Source organism: Eubalaena glacialis, chromosome 4, assembly GCF_028564815.1.
Source record: "Eubalaena glacialis isolate mEubGla1 chromosome 4, mEubGla1.1.hap2.+ XY, whole genome shotgun sequence".
NCBI lineage: Eukaryota > Metazoa > Chordata > Mammalia > Artiodactyla > Balaenidae > Eubalaena > Eubalaena glacialis.
The window spans coordinates 92,763,040-92,786,378 of NC_083719.1; the positions used below are offsets into that span (position 1 = coordinate 92,763,040).

A 23,339-nucleotide genomic window follows, 5' to 3' on the forward strand; every position below is an offset into this window, starting at 1 on the left:
GTACTTTCACCTGTGTTACTTTATTAAATCCATTCAGTGACCCATCAAAGGAGGTATCATATGCTCATTTGTATAGACAAGAAATATGAGCCCCCCAAAAGTAAGGTAACTGAACTAAAGACCTTTAACCAGTTAAGTGGAAAAGTTGGGATTTGAACCCAGGTGTCTTTCCTCTTGTTCTCTTCCCTCTACCCCACTGATGGCCGATTGTATCCTCACTTTGAAGCTGAAGGGCTGCTGGCAGTGCCTCTCATCATAGGATGGGAGTATGTGTGCCACAGTGTGAGGGGCAGGGAAGTGGGCGATCCTGAGGACAATGCTCTGTCCTGTCACTATGGAGAGCCACCGGGTGTGTAGGAGCTCTTACACCGACACTGAAAATCTCTACAGTTGTCAAGCGCTTTTTGCTACAAGAAAATACTAAGAATACCGTACAGGAGTATTTCTGCTAGGAAATAGTCTGAACAAGTATAAATAAGGAAAATGAGGCTCTAGGAGAGTTAAAAAATAATCTGCTGAAGACCACACACTTATAGCAGAGCTGCGTTTTAAACTGGGCTTGTAGCTTTAAACCAGATGGCTCTGCACTCTGTCCCTTTTCCCAGGCTGCCAGGCTGTGCCACACTGGCCAGCTGGAGGGCAGAAAGCTTGTTGCAGTCCCAGGTCCCGTACAGCCTGTGCCAGATCAGTTTATGTTTCTGGACTTTAGTTTTATGAATCTTGTGATATGATTTTCCCATTTCTCCTTTACTCCTGAGAGAGAAACCATGAGGAAAAATTGAATAATAAAGTAAAATCTCATTATAAAATGCCTCAGCGGTCCACATATTATTGGGTTATGTTTTTAGGGCAAATATTTTTTCCTCTATGCAGTGAAGTACATACTACCCAAGTCTTAGAGTAAGTTTGTTGTAAGTAGATGTTATCTTCATACTCCAAATCATTTCTAATAATGGAATTTGTTCTCTATATAGAATTTTTAAAAGATTTTCAGGGGAGAGATGTTGCTATTTGTGTTACCTTATGTACTACCTTTAAAACAAATAGTTAAAACTGTAGAAATATTTTCAAATTGATTATTTTTAAAAAATTATTTACTTGTATTTAGTAAATAATGATATAATATTTTTATGTGCCTGGCATTGTTCTAGAAAATGTATAAATATTAATACTTAACATTAATAATAAACCTATGAAGTGGTCATTGGTATTATTCTTACTTTAGTAATGAAGAAATGGAGATACAGAGAGTTTGAGTAATGTTTCTCAAGGTCAGAGAGCTAGGATATGACATCGCTGGGATTTGAACCCAGTCTCCAGAACTTGTCTATTAACAATACATTAATATGTAAAAGAAAACAGCAAAATGAAAGCTGGTAAATGATAATTTTCTTATCAAATAACATTATTAGATTTTCATATATTTTCATTATATATAAGGAAAAAAAAAAGTAGTTAAATTTCAAGTGAAAGAAAACCTCTCACAGTTTGCCCCCTACTCCCTCCCCTCCCCCTGGTTTCCATGAAGTCTTGAATATGAAGTACATACACTCATGGATGGAACCTGTCATTTTAATTCCTCATATCAAGTCATGTCCTCACTTAGCCTGATGAGAAACTGCTTTTTATGAGTGTTTTGGGCCTCTCTTTATTTCTAGTAAAGGTGGATGAGGTAGTAAGGAGGGGAGGCTTTCACAGAAGAATGTAGGAGGTGAATTTGGCTTTATAAGTCTTATTTAATCTCTTTTAGGGAGAGAGCCACCAATATATATTCTGTAAATGTAGGATGAATGGGATTTGTGGCCAATAAAAGACTTTTTTCCTTCCCATTAGGTGGCTCTTACTGTGGTGAATCAAAGTATTGATAGATACTTAGAAATGCATTTTCTCTGTACCTAAATGATACTTTCTGTCATGAAAACCAGAGTTGTTCATTGGCTCAAATTCAGCTGTGGAATAAACTTTTCATAGGATGAATGTTGACTGAAATACAGCAAATTAAATTACATAGTTCCTTGAGTAGATTAGTTTGTCCCCAGGGAAAGCTCTCCCTGTTGCATCCTCACATACTCTTAAGGAAGCGGTACTGTGCATGGGGTTTTAGGCTGCTTTAAATCTTCCTGGGCACTTCCTGACTCCCGTGAAGTGGGCGTAATCAATGGTTGATTGTGTCACAGGGTTCAGAGTGAAATCACACTAAGTGGTCCAATTGGGGAGGCTCTATGACTTGCCTTATAAGTACAGCACGGGGACGTGTTGATTCACGTAGAATCATTGCCTTCTGTAGTTTAGCCCAACACAATTTCTTTACTATTTAGTTGTAGAGCTGGAAGACCATCAGCATCCTCTATTTCTAGCCTGTCGTTCTACTTAAATCAAAACCTAACTCCTCCTTTAATAAATCCTTTCTTTCCTGGTTCTCCCTCTGAAAGATCTTCCTTGTGTCGGCTGAGGGAAAAAAGCGCAACGTGAGAGCTGTGAGTTCAGTTTTATCTGGGGCTTACTGAGGACTAGAGGCTGAGAGAGAGCCTCTCAGATAGCTCTGAGGAACTGCTCCTAAGGGAATGCGTGCAGTCCAGCGCACACCTCTGTAGAAGGTTGCTGCTCGTCACGAGGAGCAGATGTCTCTGTTAATGCTTTTAGCGCTTTTCTAAGTATGAGAAGATGCAAGAAACTGGGTTCATAAAAGTTTCTCCTGAAGACACCTAACCATCTGAAGGCCTGTTCGGCCACTTTTTCCCAGTCGCATTCCTGATCTCTGTCCTGACCTCCTTTCAGAGTGTGTTGAAGGTCAGCGACTTTAGTGGCTAGTGACTTCATTCTTGTAGAACCAGATGGCGAGTGACATTCTTCAGTTGGCGCTTCTGTCTCACCAAAATCTTTCCTATTAGAGTTTATTACTTCCTTGGTTAACATTGCAGTGAGAATCAGTTGAAGACCCTATATACTTATAACCTGTGTGAATCTGTGTTTTTTCTTCTCTCCATACATTGCAGATATTCTCCATGAGCTGTGGTGTAATTTTGTGACTGTGTGGTTTTACCTGTGTTACTCAAAATGTTGTTTTTTCAAGTGGCAGGACAGCGTTACAAATGAGTCGAGATCTTTCTATTCAACTTCCCCGGCCAGATCAAAACGTGGCAAGAAGTCGAAGCAAGACTTACCCTAAGAGAATAGCACCAACACAGCCAGCGGGTAAGTCACAGAGCCCCCCCAACTCCTCATTGTAACCTTGTGTTTCCTTTTAGGCTCCTGGTGTAACATACACTTAAGTGGTGACTGTAGCCCTGGAGGTTTTTAATTGTTAACACTAGAATTTTTAATTTGACCCAGAAAATGTCCACGCCATCAGAAATTATTAATAAGCAGGCAGGTAAGCAAGTTGAATCACCATAGCCTGCTTAATGACTATACTTAATAACTCTTTTTTGAAGGGATTAAATAAAATCTCAACTGCGTAATTTCTTAGTTTGGTGTAGCTGAGATTGGAATCGAAACAAAGTCTTTGGCAAAAGTCTTAAAAAAAAATACCGTTGACATAACAGTCTGTAAAGAATTTAGTTTTTTGTTATCGTTGGTCTTTCTTTTATTGTGAACTATAATAAAGTGCATAAAGTATACATACTATATACCTGTGCACATACACATAAGTGTATGTGTGTTTATATACATATATAAATATATACACGGGCGTGCACATGCACACACGCACAATTTAACATAGCCTGCAGCCCCTGAAGTCCCTGCTGTTTGCTTGGTCACATCCTCACCTTCTCCTCTCCCCCCAACCAGTGAAAACCTCTATCTGACTGTGTGATAATTATTTCTTTACTTTTCACTATAATTTTACTACTTATGTAGCCTTCTCTGAACAAAGTAGTTTGTTTTGCCTATTTTTAAAACATTATATAATTGAATCAAGGGGTGTGTTCCTTTGTGTCTTGCTTCTATCAGTGTTATATGTAATATATACTAAAGTGCATTCATTTTTCTTGCAGTGAGTTTTCTATTGTATGACAGCTTCTTATCCATTCTACTCTTTTTTTTTAATTTAAATTTATTTATTTTTATTTATTTATTATTTTTGGCTGTGTTGGGTCTTCGTTTCTGTGCGAGGGCTTTCTCTAGTTGCGGCGAGCAGGGGCCACTCTTCATTGCAGTGCGCGGGCCTCTCTTGTTGCGGAGCACAGGCTCCAGACGCGCAGGCTCAGTAGTTGTGGCTCACGGGCTTAGTTGCTCCGCGGCATGTGGGATCTTCCCAGACCAGGGCTCGAACCGATGTCCCCTGCATTGGCAGGCAGATTCTCAACCACTGTGCCACCAGGGAAGCCCCATTCTACTCTTGATGGACATTTGGGTTATTCAGATTTTTTGTTTTTAATGCACACCACTTCTTTAATAAACCACCTCATCAGTCAGTTTCAATCCATGTTCAGTGTTCAGAGCTCACGGAATTTTACTCTAAAGTGATCTTACCGACTTTGGTTTGTGGCTTGCTTACAGATCAGCCTTGTCTAACACGCTCCACGGGCTTTTCACATATATTATTTCACTTGAGCCTCACAGTAATCCTGTGAGGTAGGGCAAGGCAGACACTACGTTCCCATTTTACAGATGAGGAAGACATGGTCCCAGTAGCTAGAAAGGGGTGGGGCTGGGACGAGAGGCCAGATCTCCTGGCTCTTTCTGCCATATTGTATGAAGAGAATGGAATTTTTAATAACAATAATTAACATCTGGGGGGTGGTGGTGGGATGAATTGGGAGATTGGCATTGACATATATATACTAATATGTATAAAATAGATAACTAATTAAAAAAATAACATCTGAACATCGCATGACAGTTGGCAAAGCATTATGACAGCTGTTGTTTCATTTAACCCTCATGACAAGCCTATGAGGAACGTGTTTTGAGTTTGCTCCACCGCTGCTGGCTGTGAGAATGTCACCTGACTTACAGTTTCTAAAGTGAAATTAAATCTGATTGTAGGTCCCCTCCTCTCACTGGGCTGAGAGGAAATTAAATTCTTTCTGATGGTTCTACAGTGGCAAAAATAAGACATGATTTAATTTTGCAATGGGTTACCTGCCACATAAGTAATATCATTATCCCCATTTAGCTGATGAGGAAACTAAGATTATAAAGGTAATTTGGCCAAGATTACATAATAAGCAGGTGGCTTAGGACAGAAATTCTAGCTTTAATATTTAATATCTTAATATTTTGTGATTATCTTTGAATATGATCAGTCTTAAATCCCATTTGGATCAAGTGCAATGTGGTATAGTTGATAAGCAAACTTTCAGATCCTTTGCTATTTCTTAAACACCAGGCCTCATGAAATTATTCTGAGACCAACCAAGAATTTCAAAAGCATTCCTCGCGTCAAATCGACATTTCATTCCACTTGAGATGCTGGAATCACACGTGCTTTTTACACAGACCTGCTCAGGTTGTTCCTTTTCCTCTCCTCCTGTGCTCTTAGAAAAATATCTGCCTCTGTAACATTGTGTCTGTCTGTCTGTCTGTCTGTCTCTCCTTGGAAGCTGAAATTCCAGAAGCTGATTTATTTAGGGACAAGGGGTTTTGTTTTTGTTTCTCTCCTGGTTTATGTAGATCCAGCCAAATGCAGTTTTCACAGAGTAGCCTGGAACTGTACTGAGCCCTCGCATCCGTCTCTCCTCCCCACTAGTGTATTAAAACACTCTCCCTCTAGGGTGGAGGCTGAGGAGGTGGGAGGTGGCTAAGGCACAGCCCGGAGTGCTTGAGGACAGCCTCTCAGCATCAGGCTGAGAATCTTTTAAAAAATGCAGCACATGTTATGCTTTTACTATTATAAACATACATCCTTGCTTTAGGAAATTGAGGAACCTCAGAACTCCCCCTCCCCTGCAAAAAGAATATCTTTCATATTCAGTTCCATTCTCTTAGTGCTAACACTATTTTATATAGCCTTCTGGTCGTTTGCATATCTTTTCTGCAAAAATGATATAGCAGTGTTTTTATTTACCTTTTTATTTAATAATATATCATGAATATGTTCTAACAAATTTTAAGTGTTCTTATATAGCACCATTTGAATGTCCAAATAATTTTCTGCTGCATAGATGCATTGATGTGACATAATGTATTCAACCAGTGGTTAGTTTTTGGATATTTAAGCTGTTTCAAAATTTGAAAAATATAAATGTAACTAAAGTGAATATTTTTGTAGTGATATCTCTAAGTATTCATGCTGATTTATTGTGTGTATTTTAAACAATGGTATATTTTTATAATTTTTACTCAAAAAAGAGGATCATACAGTGCTGTGTTTAAAAACTGAGACTGGCTGTGTGTACATTTCACTTTGATTTTGAATTACTTTTCAAGCCTGTGTTCCACAAAACAGTGATGTGTTCTGGGGACCCAGAGATGACCCTGCCCTTGACAGCATGATTGTCCTGGGTGGGGAAGGACCATTTAGCAATGCCTATGATGCAGAGTTATTTCAGTTGCTGTCATGCACATATGAAGAATGCTCTGGGGGCAGGGATAATGTTCTATGTTTATTTGAATGTTACATATTCTTTTTTTAATTTAATTTTATTTATTTATTTATTTTTGGTTGTGCTGGGTCTCAGTTGCGGCAGGAGGGCTCCTTAGTTGCAGCTCACGGGCTCATTAGTTGTGGCATGCAAACTCTTAGTTGCAGCATGCATGTGGGATCTAGTTCCCCGACCAGGGGTCAAACCCGTGCCCCCTGCATTGGGAGGTGGATTCTTAACCATTGTGCCACCAGGGAAGTCCCTGAATGTTACATATTCTTTTTCCTCTAATTCAAATGTACTCTCTGCTTTGAGCCTCAGTTGAACCCAGCTGGTAGAGAGACCCAGTCTCTAAGGTCATGGTGGGGTTCAGACTTGGAGTGGAACAATTGAAGAGGGCACTCTTGTCTTCACCTACATCAGTCACTCTGTGCTCCTTATCCCACCCAGCAGGTCCCATGAAGCAGGGCAATTCTTTGTGAATCTGGGCCACTGTGAGTATGAGAGGGGAGGGGTTATTGGTAAGCCCGGGAGCCTCCTGTGCTTAGGGTCAAGCCTGCACCTTTAAGGCTCTGCTGTGGCGGGTGGTGGAGGGGAGGATGCTGTGAGGGAGTGACCTGTAGGTCCCTAGGTTGCTGTAGCCCTCAAGCCTCCATCTCCTTCCCCACCAAGCCTTTTCTGCCACTGCAGGCAGCTCCTCCAGCCCTGTCACTTCTGATTCCCACACTCTCAGCTCCAGAGCAGCCTCCTTGCTCCAAAGCTCCCTGGTCCTGAGATTCGTTCATGGGTAGCTGGGCAGGAAAGGAACAATAGCTCAAAACAGTAGTTTTTTTTTTCTAATTATTTTTTATTGACCAAAGAGAAGCAAAAATATTACCTTACTAAATATTCCTGCCACAATTACTTAAATTTTTATTTGAAAATTTTGACAATTAAAATGGTAGAAAGCTTATTTTAAAACATAGAAAAAGTTTATTAGATTGTACTACATTTGGCAAAAATGGAGTTGTGGTTTAAAAAGAAGATAGATTTAAAAAAAAAAAAACTCTAATGAGGCCAGCTATGAATTTTCATAAATTGAATTCTGGTAGGCTCTCTAAAATAAAACTTTAGAACTACAGTTCCAAGAGTCATTGGCATAAATTCTCACCTCTCATTTAACATTTATAGATACTAAAAAACAAGTTGTGATAGAAAGGAGACTTTAGCTTTTTGTTAGTTTATATCATTAATTTATACTACATGACTTGTAACTTTAGAAGACGTTATTTTATTTCTTCTGAAGTTAAAGTAATTCAGTCAAACTTGATGACTACTGCCCTTAACCTGCATCTCAGTTCTCCGCAGATTTAAAAAGCCTGTGTTTTCATTTCTCCGTCAGGAATAATAAATGCCCTGGTAGCTCAAAAGCCATTGTGTTTAGAATCCACCAAGATTAGACCTTGGCACCTCTATGAGGAAGTGCATTCCAGAGTCAGGAGCCCTGCACCCAGCCTGCCTTCTGCCCCACCCAGAGGAGTTCAGCGCCAGGGCAGGCAGCCAGAGCATTCCTGCAAATCTGCTTGGCAGAGGAGCTTGCGGGTAAAGCAGGAGGCGAGATGGCAGGAAGGAAAAGTGCATGTTTTGTACAGCCCTTTCTCTGACAAGCTCTTGGCAGCTCACGTAGGTGGGTTCCTGTCAGAAAAGAGTTTTTGCTGTAAGAAGACAGCAGTAAAGACAATGTAAAGACAGGAAAGACAGAACGTTTAGCTATAATCCATAATTAGCTGTAAGAAAAGTAATGGGTGAAACCATTTACAGTGGATAAACAATGCTGTGATTGTCTGATGCAGCATTTTGAGTTCTTAAGCATATCGTACTGATGAACCGAGAAATAAATAGTTGCAGTGTAGTCTTCAGACAACTGAAAAGCCGGTTCGGGTGACATTGTGGCATTCCCACTCTGCATCTGTGGAAGACGCTGCAGACACAATGCCCGAGGGATCCTGAAAATGAACTTGTCAGTGAGGATGGTTTGTGCCTGGTCTGGAAGCAGAGAGCTACCGCTCAGGCCAAGCCAGTGTTTCTGTGCAAGAGAGAGGACCCAGTGTTGTCAATCTTCCACTGTCTTAAGGGAAGCACGAAATTTAGATATTTATAGAAACTTTCCAGAATTTTAAGTTTTGGCAATTGATTTCATTTTGAAGAAAGTCTCTGTGTGCTAAATCAAACATTCCTAAGGGCCCAGTATGGCTTGAGGGCTGCCTCTTGAGAACCTCTGATTGACAGAGCTGGTATGAATGGCCGATCCACCTGTCCTGGGGTCTCTATGGGTTTCTGCAGCATCCCCTGTGGAGGTCACTGAATCAGGTTCTACACTCCCTGACTCCCAGCAGGAACACTTTGTTGTTGGTAGTTCGGTTGGCCAACTCTAGGGGATGATGGTGCCACACAGGTCTGAACCCCCTAGCAAATGATTCACATGTGGGTAGCTGACTGACATTTACTGGTGACCTGAGCTGGGTGTAGCCCAAAGCAGGAGAGACGGAGAAATGCTTTGACATAGCGAAGTACAGTTTCATCAATTTGATGTAGTGTAAAGCTCTGGGCTGCTGAGACATAGTAGTGTCAAGAGAGTAATAATCACTTATTGAGCGCTTGCTCTGGTTGGCACGTTGTGTCAGACATGAGGTCAGCAGAAACCCAGCTTGGCTTGTGGCGATCAAAAATAGATTAAACAAATTTTTTTTTTTTTAACGCAGACAAAAGGCAAGCTATGTGATTAGAGACTGGCATATCAGACTGAGCTACATCTGATAAATCTGGGTTCAGCCTCAGTCATCCCTGTACTAACTGTGCAATGTGATGAAGTCACTTAACCAGGCTGAGCCTCAGTTTCTTTGTGGGTCCAGTGGGGGTATTACCTCCTGCCTCACGGGTTGTTGTCATGCGGGTTGGTGTCTGCATTGGGCACAGCGTCGTGTCAAGAATGTGAAGGGGCTTGGTACACTTTAGTTTCTTTCTCCTAAACCAAAAGGAGTCTTTCTATACATAGTGTGGACCAGCCTGTGAGTCCACCTGACAGTCTTTGAATTACATTTACCATATAGCATCAACTTCACATACAAAGGATAATATAATTATATGAGGGAGGTGTGGCCTTTTGAGATTGATGGGTGGAGAGAGTCATTCAAGTGCAGTGAATGGGCTTTGGAAAGACATCAGTTACCCCTGATTTATTCTAGAAGATTGGGTATAAACAAGTATGAGGGAAGTGGGCCAAAGGGCCCCCTGTGTGTAGGTTTCTTCTTTCCTGCCTGCCTGAAGATCTCTGGGTACACAAGGGCAGCTGTTGTCAGGCAGTATTGGGAGCCCAGAGTTGGGGATCGTCCTACTTACCCTGTTCCTACTTCTCAGAGTAATCGTTTTTCTCGCCTTATTTTTACCCCCACTCCATGCTCACCACTCTCCAGGCGCTCCAGCACCACTGGGACAGTCTATGGCTATGAATTGGGAATAACAAACGCCTTACAGTGAATCCATAACAATGATGAGATTGTATGCTGGTTTTAAAGTTCACATAGTTAATCATTTCATCTTCTGTGTAAGGTGGTTTTCCCTATTTGAGGTAATCAGGTACTAGGCCTATCCAAGTCCACTTTTCATGTCAGGCAGGCAATGGAAACAGAAGACAAAGGGCTGAGCTGAAAGGGCTCGGGGAGGGAAGCAGAGTTGTTGAATGAAGAGTAAACAGAAGCTGGGGCTGTGGATCTGTGATTTCATAAGTCAAGTCCCAACCTCAATAAGCTGTTAGATCAGCAACCTCACTCCTGCAATATGAGCAGGCCTGTTGCTGTGTTTGTCATCACAGAGACTGGAAACTACCTAAATGTCCATTAGTAGGGAACTGGCCTAATAAAGTAATAGATCTGTACCCCTAGGAAATACCATGTGTCTCTTAGAAGAAATCTGAGGGCAGGATTTGACGTTGTGTTGGTCCGATTCTATAGTCCCACCACGTCTGCCTTGAAAGGTCAGATCCCCTGAGGAGCTCCACAAGGAAGAGGAATGTTAATGACCAACAGTCATTGAGCCTCACTGCATGCCCGGTGCTGTACTAGGCACATGCAGATAGTATCTCCCTCATTTCTTTTAGAAGGGTGCTGTGACTCTCAGTGTAACAGGTGAGAAGACAGAGGCAAGGACTTGCCCAGGGCCCCAGAGCTGGAATATGATCCCAGGTCACTTAGAGTCTGCAATGTGGAGAGGAGGAACAAAAAAGAATGTGATAAATTTGTGCCGATATGGAATGATCTCCAAGAGACAGTATAAGCAAGAAAAAAAAAAAAAGCCAAGGGTGGGGGCCAGCAGCATGTAATACGCTCCCATTACATAAAAATACAATTAAAAAAATCAGAAATCAGGAGTGGGAGAGAGATTTATTTTTACTCTGTATTCTTTAATAGCATTTGTGTTTTTACCATGTTGTACTTTAAAAAAAGCCCTTCAGATACTTGTCATGAATGCCTTAAGTTCACAAGATGATTTCAAATGTCCGTTCAAGTTTCCAGATGAGGACACTGATATTATGCTAGGAAGCGTGCATCAAATTTATGGAAAAAGTAATAGAACGATACGAGACAGATCATACAAATTCAAATGTTAGGATTTCTACTGTGCTGTTACAGATACAGCTCAAGTCTTCAAGGCAAAGGGCATAAGACATTTTCATATCTGTACATTTAAACGTAGGCCTTAAAGTGTAGGAGATTGCACTGTAGATCCTCAAGTCAGAGCATGCTTTGTTTCAAAGGAGGAAGACTCATGTAGGACCCACAGTCCTTGGATTAGATGAAGTAGAGGACAATCACTTTGTGTTGTAGGCAAGGAAACTGAAGCCCAGAGAGGTGAAATGATTTGCAAGTGTAGCAAGTTCTGGAACCTGGAAGGTATCTGGATGAGAATCACTAGGCACTGTGAGGAATGTCTGGAAAAAGACAGTGACGTAATAACTCTCACACCTGTTGGGCCCTTGATGGGTATTGTGAAGTGTTTGCATGTGTGTCTTCCCTAGGTCAGCTGAAGACAGGAAGGGAAGAGATGAGTGAAAATTGTCATACAAGGGAATTGGAACAAGGCATTCTGACCAAGAGTTGTTATGTGGGTAGTTTTGGAGAGGATTTCTAGAAAATTTAGGAGAGTGTTAACTTTGTTTTCGAAAGAGTGTGATTATGACTGTCCTCCTTCAAACCTGATAAGTCAGAATTAGGTAATCAACTGAGGTGTGGTCCAGATCTGTGACCTCACTTTCTCTTCACCCTAAGAACTCCTGCGACTGATTATGTAAGCCTTTGCGTTGAGAAGGCATGTGGTACAGTGGCAGGAAAAAAAAAAACAAAACATGTACCTGATTTGAGTAGACTTGAATTCCTGGTCTAACTTGGCTGTGACTTGTAACACATCATTCAACATGCTGAGCTTTCATCTCATTGTCCATAAAGTGAAGCAATTCTTTTGGTAAACCTGTGGGAAGGTGGGTGGTATCCTCATCTTACACATGAGGAAACAGTAGCTCAGAAACATTGAATACTTATTCAGAATTACACAGATAGTAAGAGCAGCAGCAGGGTTTGAAGCCAGGTCTTTGGAATATTAAGGCACATCCTTGGAAAGTACATGGAAAACAAAAAAAGTGAAAGGTGATTTGAAAATAAGTATACATCCTCTGGTTTTCCCACTATTGTGTGATTCCTTTACTTCACTAGATCTGCTTGTTTCAGCAGATATTCTTGAAGATAATGCATTTATAGAGGAGCAGCAAGTCAGTCTGATTTTCTATCAAGTCATTTTTTTAAGAAAATATTTAAGTTCTTTGGGGCATTTTACCCATGAAAGAGGGGAAATGGCAGTAACCGTGTTAATTGCAAGGAGCATTAGGTTAGGTCACAGAGTCGGGTGTATGGTTTGTTCAAGGCTGTCTTCCTTTGTTGACACCCTTTTCTACTCTGCCTTGAAGCTGATGTTTATTTTCATTCTGTAAAAAATGTCTTAATATATGGCAAGCTGGTTAGATTTTCTCTAAAAAGTTAATGATTCCACTCTTTCTGGGAGTGTTTAGCATTCCATGCATAGCTATCAAAATTAAAAAAGCAAGCAAGGCTAAAGGCGTATTGTATATTCCAGTTAAATACCATAGCTTTAGTGAGTTACCATAAATGACACTTTTTATCCCCTTTACCTTCTCATTCAACAAGAATTTATTGAGTGCTTCTTTGGCATAAGACCTGTAATGTTGTAATTAATAATAAATAATCATTTGATGAAATTAGAACACTTCCTAACACCATACACAAAAATAAACTCCAAATGGATTAAAGACCTAAATGTAAGGCCAGATACTCTAAAACTCTTAGAGGAAAACATAGGCAGAACACTCTATGACATAAATCACAGCAAGATCCTTTTTGACCCACCCACCTCCTAGAGAAATGGAAATAAAAACACAAATAAACAAGTGGGACCTAATGAAACCTAAAAGCTTTTGCACAGCAAAGGAAACCATAAACAAGACCAAAAGACAACCCTCAGAATGGGAGAAAATATCTGCAAATGAAGCAACTGACAAAGGATTAATCTCCAAAATATACAAGCAGCTCATGCAGCTCAATATCAAAAAAACAAAACAACCCAATCCAAAAATGGGCAGAAGACCTAAGTAGACATCTCTCCAAGGAAGATATACAGATTGCCAACAAACACATGAAAGGATGCTCAACATCACTAATCATTAGAGAAATGCAAATCAAAACTGCAATGAGGTATCACCTCACACCAGTCAGAATGACCATCATCAAAAAATCTACAAACAATAAATGCTGGAGAGGGTGTGGAGAAAAGGGAACCCTCTTGCAGTGTTGGTGGGAATGTAAATTGATACAGCCACTATGGAGAACAGTATGGAGGTTCCTTAAACTAAAAATAGAACTACCATATGACCCAGCAATCCCACTACTGGGCATATACCCTGAGAAAACCATAATTCAGAAAGTCATGTACCACAGTGTTCATTGCAGCACTGTTTACAATAGCCAGGACGTGGAAACAACCTAAGTGTCCCTCAACAGATGAATGGATAAAGAAGATGTGGCACATATATACAATGGAATATTACTCAGCCATAAAAAGAAACGAAATTGAGTTATTTGTAGTAAGGTGGATGGACCTAGAGTCAGTCATACAGAGTTAAGTAAGTCAGAAAGAGAAAAACAAATACCGTATGCTAACCCATATATATGGAATCTAAAAAAAAAAGTGGGTTCTGAAGAACCTAGGGGCAGGACAGGAATAAAGACACAGACATAGAGAATGGACATGAGGACATGGGGAGGGGGAAGGGTAAGCTGGGACGAAGTGAGAGAGTGGCATGGACATATATACACTACCAAATGTAAAATAGATAGCTCATGGGAAGCAGCCACATAGCACAGGGAGATCAGCTTGGTGCTTTGTGACCACCTAGAGGGGTGGGATAGGGAGGGTGGGAGGGAGACGCAAGAGGGAGGGGATATGAGGATATATGTATATGTATAGCTGATTCACTTTGTTATACAGCAGTAACTAACACAACAATGTAAAGCAATTATACTCCAATAAGGACATTAAAAAAATAATAATAAATAATCATTTGGCCTTCATCCCCATTTCTGGCACAGAGCTCCTAAAACACTTGGAATTTCCTAAGTGGTAAGAACCCTAAAGGTGAAAGGAGCATCTTTTGTTATTCATAACAAGCCCCTTTTAACCACACCTGAGTTTATGGTAATGAGATGACTTCTGGAAAGCCCCAAACAAGGAGGGGGCGCTTGTTGCCAGGGAAACTAAACTTGAATAGAGGGTTGGAAACTTCAGTCCCACTCCTTGATTTCTGGGGAGGGGAGAAGCACTGGAGGTTGAATCAATCACCAATGGCCAGTAATTTCATCAATCATGCCTATGTAATTGATTTCATCAATCATGCCTACGGTTTTTTTTTGTAATAAAAACCTAGAAAGGATGGGGTTCTGAGGGGTTGGTGAACACGTAGATCTAGATATGGAAAGAGTGGTGTGCTTACAGCATGGAACTTCTATGCCCCTTTCCATGTACCTTGCTCTGTGTATCTCTTCGTCTGGCTGTTTCTGAGTTACATCCTTTTATATATAATAAACCAGCAATCTAGTAAGTAACTGATTGTCTGAGTTTTGTTAGCTGATTTAACAAATGAATTGAATCTTAGGAAGGGGTCTTGGGAACCTCTGATCTATAGCCTGTTGGTCAGAAGCACAGGTGGCAACCTGGACTTGTAACAGGTATCTAAAGTGAGGGCTGTCTTGTGGGGCTGAGCCTTTAACCTGTGGGATCTGACACTACCAGGTAGATAGTGTCAGGACAGAGCTGAATTGCAGGATACCCAGTCAGTGTCTGCTGAGAATTGAAGAATTACTTGATGGTGCTGGAAAAAACACCCAGTGCAGACCCTATTCCATGGAGCATGGGAAATGAATAAAACTTGGCCCCTGATCTAGAGAAACTTCATCATATAAAAAGAATACAGCAGTTATTTAGCACTTGCTAAATGCCAAGCACTGTCTAAATGCTTTCTAGAAATTACCTAATGTAATCCTCATATCCACCATATAAGGAATTGGTGATATCTCCATTCTATAGATGAGAAAACTGAGACCCAAAGAGGTTTAATAACTTGTCCAAGATCACACAGTGGGTAAATTGGCAGAGCTGAGAAACATATTTGGGTTTGTATGACTTGTATGCTTAACCACTTTGTCAGACTGAAGAGGTAGGAACTGAAATACGGGCACATGTGTTAGGTGTCGTGGATTGGAGCACGGAAAGAGTTGTAAGTGTCCAGGAGGATAGTTTGCTTATGGCTAAATGTGTAATCCTTGATGCTGTTGTGAAGGAAGCGGATTTTGAAGGACGGGTGGATTAGGACAGAAGATTTCGAACTGAGTGTGCAGCCCCTGGTGGGGAGGAGATACAAGAGGGCTTCCAAAGGGTTATGTGGGCCCAGGCAGTTTTGATAGAATCAGTTTCCAGATTCTCTTTCCTCAAAGCAGTCTGCCTGTGATGGTAGGCTTGCCCCTTCCCAGTGGACATTTTCCCATTTTCCAAAAGAAAGGCAGACGTTTTTCCCATTCAGAATCTGTTATACTGCTTTGTCTTTAACTTAAACCTCCCGGGTTGGTGTTGGGAAAGTAAAATGACCTGAATTGTCAAGTGACACATCCTTGCATGTCATTTTCTCATTTTGACTTTCAGCAAAATTGGTGGAGGACCCAACTGATTTGCCACCTGATAGAAAATTCGAAATAATTTTAGTTAATATATCACTACTTGTAGAGTTATAGGTCTACATGTAACTCTTAGAAGTTCTTTGGGACACTGGTGATATCTTTATAGCAGAATACTTAACAGAATAATATATATCTCTACTTAATGTGAACAGGGTTTCTCAGCATTGAAAATCTATCCAAATAAAAATAAGAGCAGAATTGTCGGACTTCCCCAGTGGCGCAGTGGTTAAGAATCCGCCTGCCAATGCAGGGGACACGGGTTTGAGCCCTGGCCCGGGAAGATCCCACATGCCTCGGAGCAACTAAGCCTGTGCACCACGACTACTGAAGGCCGTGTCCCTAGAACCCGTGCTCCCATCCGCAACAAGAAGCCACCTCAATGAGAAGCCCAAGCACCGCAATGAAGAGTAGCCCCCCCCCCCCCGCTCGTCTCAACTAGAGAAAGCCCTTGCGCAGCAATGAAGACCCAATGCAGCCAAAAGTAAATAAACTAAAAAAAAAAAAAAAAAAAAAGAATTGTTGCTAAACTGTTTCATTTTAGCATAAAATAATATTCTTGAGTGGGTAGATCCATATAATCATTGGGAAAACAAAACTACCCTGTTTATCTCACTAAGAATTACTTTTCAATAAAAACTTACTTTTTATATTTAATAATTATTTATCAGCATTCATATGGTATGCTAATAATATGCTGTTAATAATTGTTATGATAACTTGGTTCAGAAAAAATTTTTACCATGTAGAGCTTTATGGTCATGGGAAATAAAACTTTTACTGTATTTCTATTTTTTTTGTCACAGAAGTAAGATAGAGTGATGAATAAAAACTTTCAAGTATAAAACATATTACTTTGGGATACATTTTTGCAGAGGAGATGGAATTGAATTGCAACTACAAGAGAAGCATGCTATGAAATTTCCAAATGCTAAACTCATTTCATGTATTTTTAAAATGAATGACTGGGTATCAAATTTCTATGGTATTTTATTACACTGGTTATATTCAAGAAAGTCATGAAACAGTTACATTTAATTAATTAATTGATTTTTTTCAGTTTTAATATTTTTATTGAACTATAGTTGATTTACAATGTGTTAATTTCTGCTATACAGCAAGGTGATTCAGTTATACATATATATATATAAATATATATTATTTTTTATATTCTTTTCCATTATGGTTTTTTATAGGATATTATATGTAGTTCTCTGTGCTGCACAGTAGGACCTTGCTGTTTATCCCTCCTATATATAAAGCTTACACCTGCTAACCAACCTCCCACTCCATCCCTCCCCCAGCTCCTTCCCCCTTGGCAACCACCAGACTGTTCTCTATGAACATAGAGATTGGAAACAGTTACATTTTAAAATGTCAATATTTACTGTATGCTGCAAATGGCATCCTTTGGTACTATTTAAACTTTTGATGCAAAATGTTAGATATCATCTTACAAACATGCACTGAGGTACATCATTTTCCAAATTCTTTTAGTGAGTACTTGTGTAAAAAGCTTAAAGAACACTGAGTTAAGGCCTCCTAGATATGAACTCAAATATGGAAGCAGAAAAACCCCAAAATTTTCTCAATTTTGCCTGAGTCAAATAAGCCTTTTTAAAGTGATCTTTACACACAATTATACATATTTTGCATTTGTATATACTTTATATACTACTATAATTACATCAAATAAAACCTCTAGAGCAGTGGCCTAGCGCACTCCTCTGGAACAGAAGCAACTTTAGGTCAGCTGTGGAACTGTCCACCTGCCCTAGACCAAGTGAGCATAAATGGGGGGCTTGAGAAAAGATGGCTGGAGAAGGTTTGTGGTATGTTGCTCTAAACTGTGTCGCTGATGGGGGTTGTGGGTGGTAGGCTGGGGGCAGTGCAAGAGAGTACCAGGATAGGATGTGAGCGTTTATTCCGTTTTCTTCCCTCAAACTGTGTCCTCCTATCACAGGAAGAAAAAACTTGATATCTAAGAGATTTGCCACACTTCTTGCTTCCAGCCAACCATTCACAGAGAGGTGTTGGCATTGGGCCTAGGAGGGCTGAAAGGAAAGACGGGCTCCCCTCTGCTGTTAGTGCATCTGGCAGCCCCTCAAGCATACGCAGGTGTAGATCACAAGTTCTTCAGTTGGTACAGCCCTTTCGTTCTACCCTGAGGGCCTGAGGGAGTAAACAGATGCTGAGAAGGGCCTTTCTTGGTTTTGAACCTGGCCTTCTGACCTGCAAGGAAGTGTGTTTGTGACCACCTCTCAGTGTGTGTGCCTCTGTAGCTCGGGCAGAGGATGAAGTGCCTTCATCTCATGCTCCCAAGTTGACCGTTTTGGTCATGAGGAAAGCAGAGGGATCCAGGAGAGTGCTGCGTCAGGGAAGAAGAAATTGGAAGCAGACCAACCAGGGAAGGGATCTTTCGTGCATAGACATACTTTCCTAGCATCTTTCTCATCCTCACCACTCTTTATAATCTACCCTACAGCTTTCTAGCAGAATGCCTTGTTTGATCTTGCAGTTGACATGTAGCAAAATCAGTGTCTTAAAAGTCTGTATGTTTATGGTAAAGAAGGAACTGTGTTTAAATATCACCCTTGGGACTTTCGAATACAGAAACAGAGAAGCAGGGGTCTGGCTGCCTCTTTGCGATGAATGGGCTGATGTCAGGCATTTGAACTTTAAAAAATTAGCCACTGGACACTGAAACACTTTTATTTTCCAAATCGTGTGTTTTGAAATTTAATTGTGTTTTACGTAATTTAATGAGTGTCAGTTCTGCCAAATATAAAACCTTTCATGATGATAGGAAAAAAATATGAATATATGTGAGGTTTCCTTGGTCATTTTACTGTTTGACTGTAATTCATGGTGTTAGAAAAATATGTTTTATTTTTGCTAAGTTGCTCTACCATCTGCCATTTTTTTTTCATAGTAACCCAGTCTAAAGTTGGTGAAACCAAGGCAAAGTGATTTTATACTATCAGTATGAAAACTAGAGCTAAATTTCCAGTTATTAGCTCATTCTTAATTCATGAATATCACATTTCTTCTGATAAGTCATTCTGGGTCAGATAATATGAAATCAGATTGTCTTTACTGAAACCTAATAATCTGTTGTGTTGGGAATAGTTAAAATCTGTCCTGATTATTTGTCTCAAGCATCAGATACAGTTTTTTAAAAATATAGATCAGAAAAGAAAATGCAAATAAGTGAGATGAAATTTAACCTAAAAGTTTACAAATGTATCATATTTGAGAGTTTTAAAAATGAAATCATGTATATATTACAATGCAGCTTAACTTATTGGCTATTTGTTCTTCTCCCCATTTAACAGAAAAAGGCATTCTCTATTTTTTCTTTTAATGTCACACGTTCGTCCTCCATGCCCACTCTGTAAATTCAAAGCAATGGCAACATTTAAATAACATCAGTCATTTAACTAAGGTTGACAGGTGTAAAACTGAGCTATGAACTTTGTGAGACTCATAATACTATTTAAATGCAAAGTGTTTTTGTAACTGAACATCCATGTGGATTCAACACCACATCTTGAAATCTTGATATCACCGGTTGACTTTTAAGAATTGCCCCCAGACCAAGTAGCTAAACAGATCCTGGGAAAGTTGATTCTGTTTCAGACAGCCACTCTTCTTGAACCAAAGGCGAGGGTCACTTATGATGAGGGCGCTCAATTGTGAACAGACCCAAACCACACAATAGCCTGGTCGTGGTCTGGTGCACACAGGCTGGAATCATTTGCATATAGGGTGTTAAAAAATTAACAGACAAGACCATGGATCTATGGACACTGGCACTGCACTGCTGCCTAACTGGTAGGGAATTGTGTGGGCCCGTATTAAGCTGTAGTGTCTAACAGTCCAGAGACAAAAATGATCACAGGTCATGAGCTAGATTGGCTCCTTAATAAACTATAGCAGTCTCCTGATAAACTTATTCTTCCACATGTGACCAGTCTCATGAATAAAGCCCTTTGTCTCTTCCCCCACCCGGGCCGTGCCGTGCAGCATGCGGGATCTTAGTTCCCCCACCAGGGATGTTCCCTTGCCCCCTGCAGTGAAAGCGCGGAGTCTTAACCAGTGGACCGCCAGGGAAGTCCCAAGTCCTTTGTCTTTTTAGTGTGAACAATATGGAAAGTGAACTGGATGCTTCTAATTCTAACTGGTCTTGCTAGTGTTGATATTTTATGTAAAATAAAATACAGATTAACCTAGGAGCCTTAGTAACCATATGTCAATAACTGACCTTTGTTGTAGGTGATCTGCGACTTTCATTTAAGAAAGTAGAAAAGAATTGCATGCTATGGTGGAAGGCTGCTTTTAAAGCTCTAAGAAGTAGCCCAGGCTTGTAGGATGTGGTGCATGTCATCTCTCGTCCCGAATTTCCCGTACGGCCACATCCAGATTTTTTTTTTTTTTGTCTTGGTTTTGACACATTTTAAACATAATATCATTATCCTGAATTTTCCCTTCTAGTGGAAAAAAGAGTAGAAACAGAAATACATCCTCTGTAATAACAGACCTTCACTGAGTACTTACCATGTATACGACACTGTACTGGCAATCACCGGAGCACAGTGATATGTCCTTCATTTTATTAAGATTTTGAGGGCTTATTCACTTTTATTAATAATTTTAAATTTCAATAATTGTATTATGTATATTATAAATATCTTATGAAATATGTACATGATAATTTGTGTTTCTAGATATTTTAGATGGAAAACAACTGTTTGGCCTTATCTGAAAGGAAGAGTTACACCAAATGGAGTGATTGTGTAGTGTAGGAAAATTTCCCTTAATGTTGTATATCTTGACGTGGGTAGTAGTTAAATAGCTGTTCACTTTATAATAAATTTGTTAAACTGTTCATATATGTATGTTATATTCTTTTCTGGTGGTCCATTATAATTTACAATGAAAAAGGAGTGGTGAAAAACGATTTCTACAGCCTCAAAATTTCTCCTGGAGCAATGCCTGAAATTCCATTGTTATCAGTTAATTATTTTAGTTAATATTTGGCTTCTCCTTTTTCTCTTTAAAATGGAAGTATGGGACTTCCCTGGTGGCGCAGTGGTTAATGATCCGCCTGCCAATGCGGGAGACGCGGGTTTGATCCCTGGTCCGGGAAGATCCCACATGCCGCGGAGCAGCTAAGCCCATGTGCCACAACTACTGAGCCTGCGCTCTAGAGCCTGCGAGCCACAACTACTGAGCCCATGCGCCGCAACTACTGAAGCCTGTGCGCCTAGAGCCCGTGCTCTGCAACAATAGAGAAGCCACCACAATGAGAAGCCCGCGCACCACAATGAGAAGCCCACGCACCACAAAGAAGGGTGGCCCCCGCTTGCCGCACTGGAGACTAGCCCGCGCGCAGCAACGAAGACCCAACATAGCAGGAAAAAAAATTTAAAAAGTACAGTTATTACTTTAAAGTGCGCATTTAGTAGCATAAAGCTAATAAGTATTGCCTAATTAGGGCTTTTTAAGAGCCCTACGTTCATGAATAGAAAAGAGTAATTTATAGTTAGGATATGAATATTATATGAATGGATACTTCAGAAGTGCTCCCATTGAGTTAAGGCTTGTAAGTAGCTTTTCTCCTTATAGTCTGTTTTCCTAGTAAGGCTTTTACACCATAGGCTTGTCCAGTTCACTTAGCTATAGAGGAGGAAAATACATATAAACATTTTTTGGTTAGTAGTACGCTGTTTTGAATATAAAAGAACCATAAATTAAATTGTATTACCCTGTCTAGTTATGATGTGTATATGAGAGTTATATGACTAACATATATACCATTTTATGTTAGTAAAATAGTCTTGTCAGTCAAACAGTTTATTTTGAAGAAGCCTGGCTATGGTGTTTGTGAGTGTCTGAGAGAGAGCTTGTGTGTGATTTTTTTTCCTGAAATTCTTTGGGAAAACCATAGATCTAGTGTTTGATGTCAAGAATTATGACATTTTAGGTCATTATTATCATAGATGAAGATATAACTTGGGTTTATCTGCATCTAAATATCTGTGTTGAGAAAAATGTCTCCACATTTCTAATTGTCATTAAATGAAAAAATACTAACAAATAAAAAATGTCACTGTTTGAAAAAAAAAAGAGTTATGATTTAGATATTGTGAATAACCCAATGTTGGTTTCTTTAAGAAAAAACATATGCATATATAGTTTGAAATTTTTCTATTTTAAGATAGTGCTCAGTTTTTGATCTACCCGTTTATTAAGTTTTTGGAAGCTTCGGAAGGAAACCAGGTGAAAGCGATCAGGCAGCCTCACTTTCCCCAAGGTTGTTAGACTAAGACTGCTCAACAATATTATGGTTACCAGGCGGGAGAGGGAGGGACGGGTAAATTGGGAGCTTGGGATTGACATAGACACACTACTATATATAAAATAGATAACTAATAAGGACCTACTGTATAGCACAGGGAACTCTACTCAGTACTCTGTAATGAAAGAGTGGATATATGTATATGTATAACTGATTCACTTTGCTGTATAGCAGAAAGTAACACAATATTGTAAATCAACTACACTCCAATAAAAAATAAACAAGCAAAAAAACAGAAAAGGCTGCTCAGTCTAAAGAGATGAGACTTGGAGCAAACCCAGGCCTATCCACAAGCTAGTTGTGCAGGGATTCAGTTAACAGTAATGCTCGCCTTCACTCAGTGCTTCTTCCACTGCTCTTATTGCCACTGGGCATTTGGGCTTTGGTCTCTCTGCTGTGCCCCCCCGCCCCCTGCTGTAGCCCCCAGCCTGGGAAATAGCCTTGGGTACATGAAGGTCCCTTGCAGTATAAATTAGTAATACCTGCTGAAAACAATACCACATTTTAAAAACATGTATTCAAAACCATTAAAAATATTGATGTTGGGGTAATTCTCTCTGGGGCACAAATGAATTAATCCCTCCTGCCACTGTCCCAGGGCCATACCACATGGAATTCCACTTTTGAGAAGCAGCTCCATCTCCAATCTGCACCTGCAATTTTGGGAATCTGCCTAGGTGATTTTTATTAAGGGTTATGGCAAAATAGACAGTGACTGGCCACTCTGATGTCTGATAGCACATGGGGTTGTTCACGGGAGTTGGTTGTGTTCCACTTATTATACCTGGTGAAATTTCCCGTAGATCCCAATGTTATTGTTTTCTAATGCCTGGATTCTGAATGTTGCTCCCACATGAGCATACCTTTAATGCCACATATCTTCAGGTTCGCCTTTTCATTTCAGGGTTCCAAAATAGGAACAAAATTCAGATATTGAATCCATGTCAAATTCCTTGTAATAATAGTTTTTGGAGCTCTTATTTGAAACCACTGTTTTCTTTCTGTGTTCAAGGTGTATGCCTTAATGTTTATCATTCCTGATGAGTGGCCAAACCTGCCTCCAAGTGTTCTGGAGGGAATGGCCAACTTTGGGGTGCTCACTTGTTTCTCTTGTTGTCT

At 40.1% G+C, this 23,339-nt stretch overlaps 1 protein-coding gene across 3 annotated transcripts in view; it reads left to right on the forward strand.

Moving 5' to 3' along the window:
- EPB41L4A (erythrocyte membrane protein band 4.1 like 4A) overlaps positions 1–23,339 on the forward strand; it is a 260,033-nt gene that overhangs the window by 188,267 nt on the left and 48,427 nt on the right. For all 3 annotated transcript variants that reach the window (XM_061189519.1, XM_061189518.1, XM_061189517.1), the window contains exon 13: positions 3,074–3,195. In XM_061189519.1, coding sequence (XP_061045502.1) covers positions 3,074–3,195 — 122 coding nt within the window. The remainder of the gene's footprint in view (positions 1–3,073; positions 3,196–23,339) is intronic.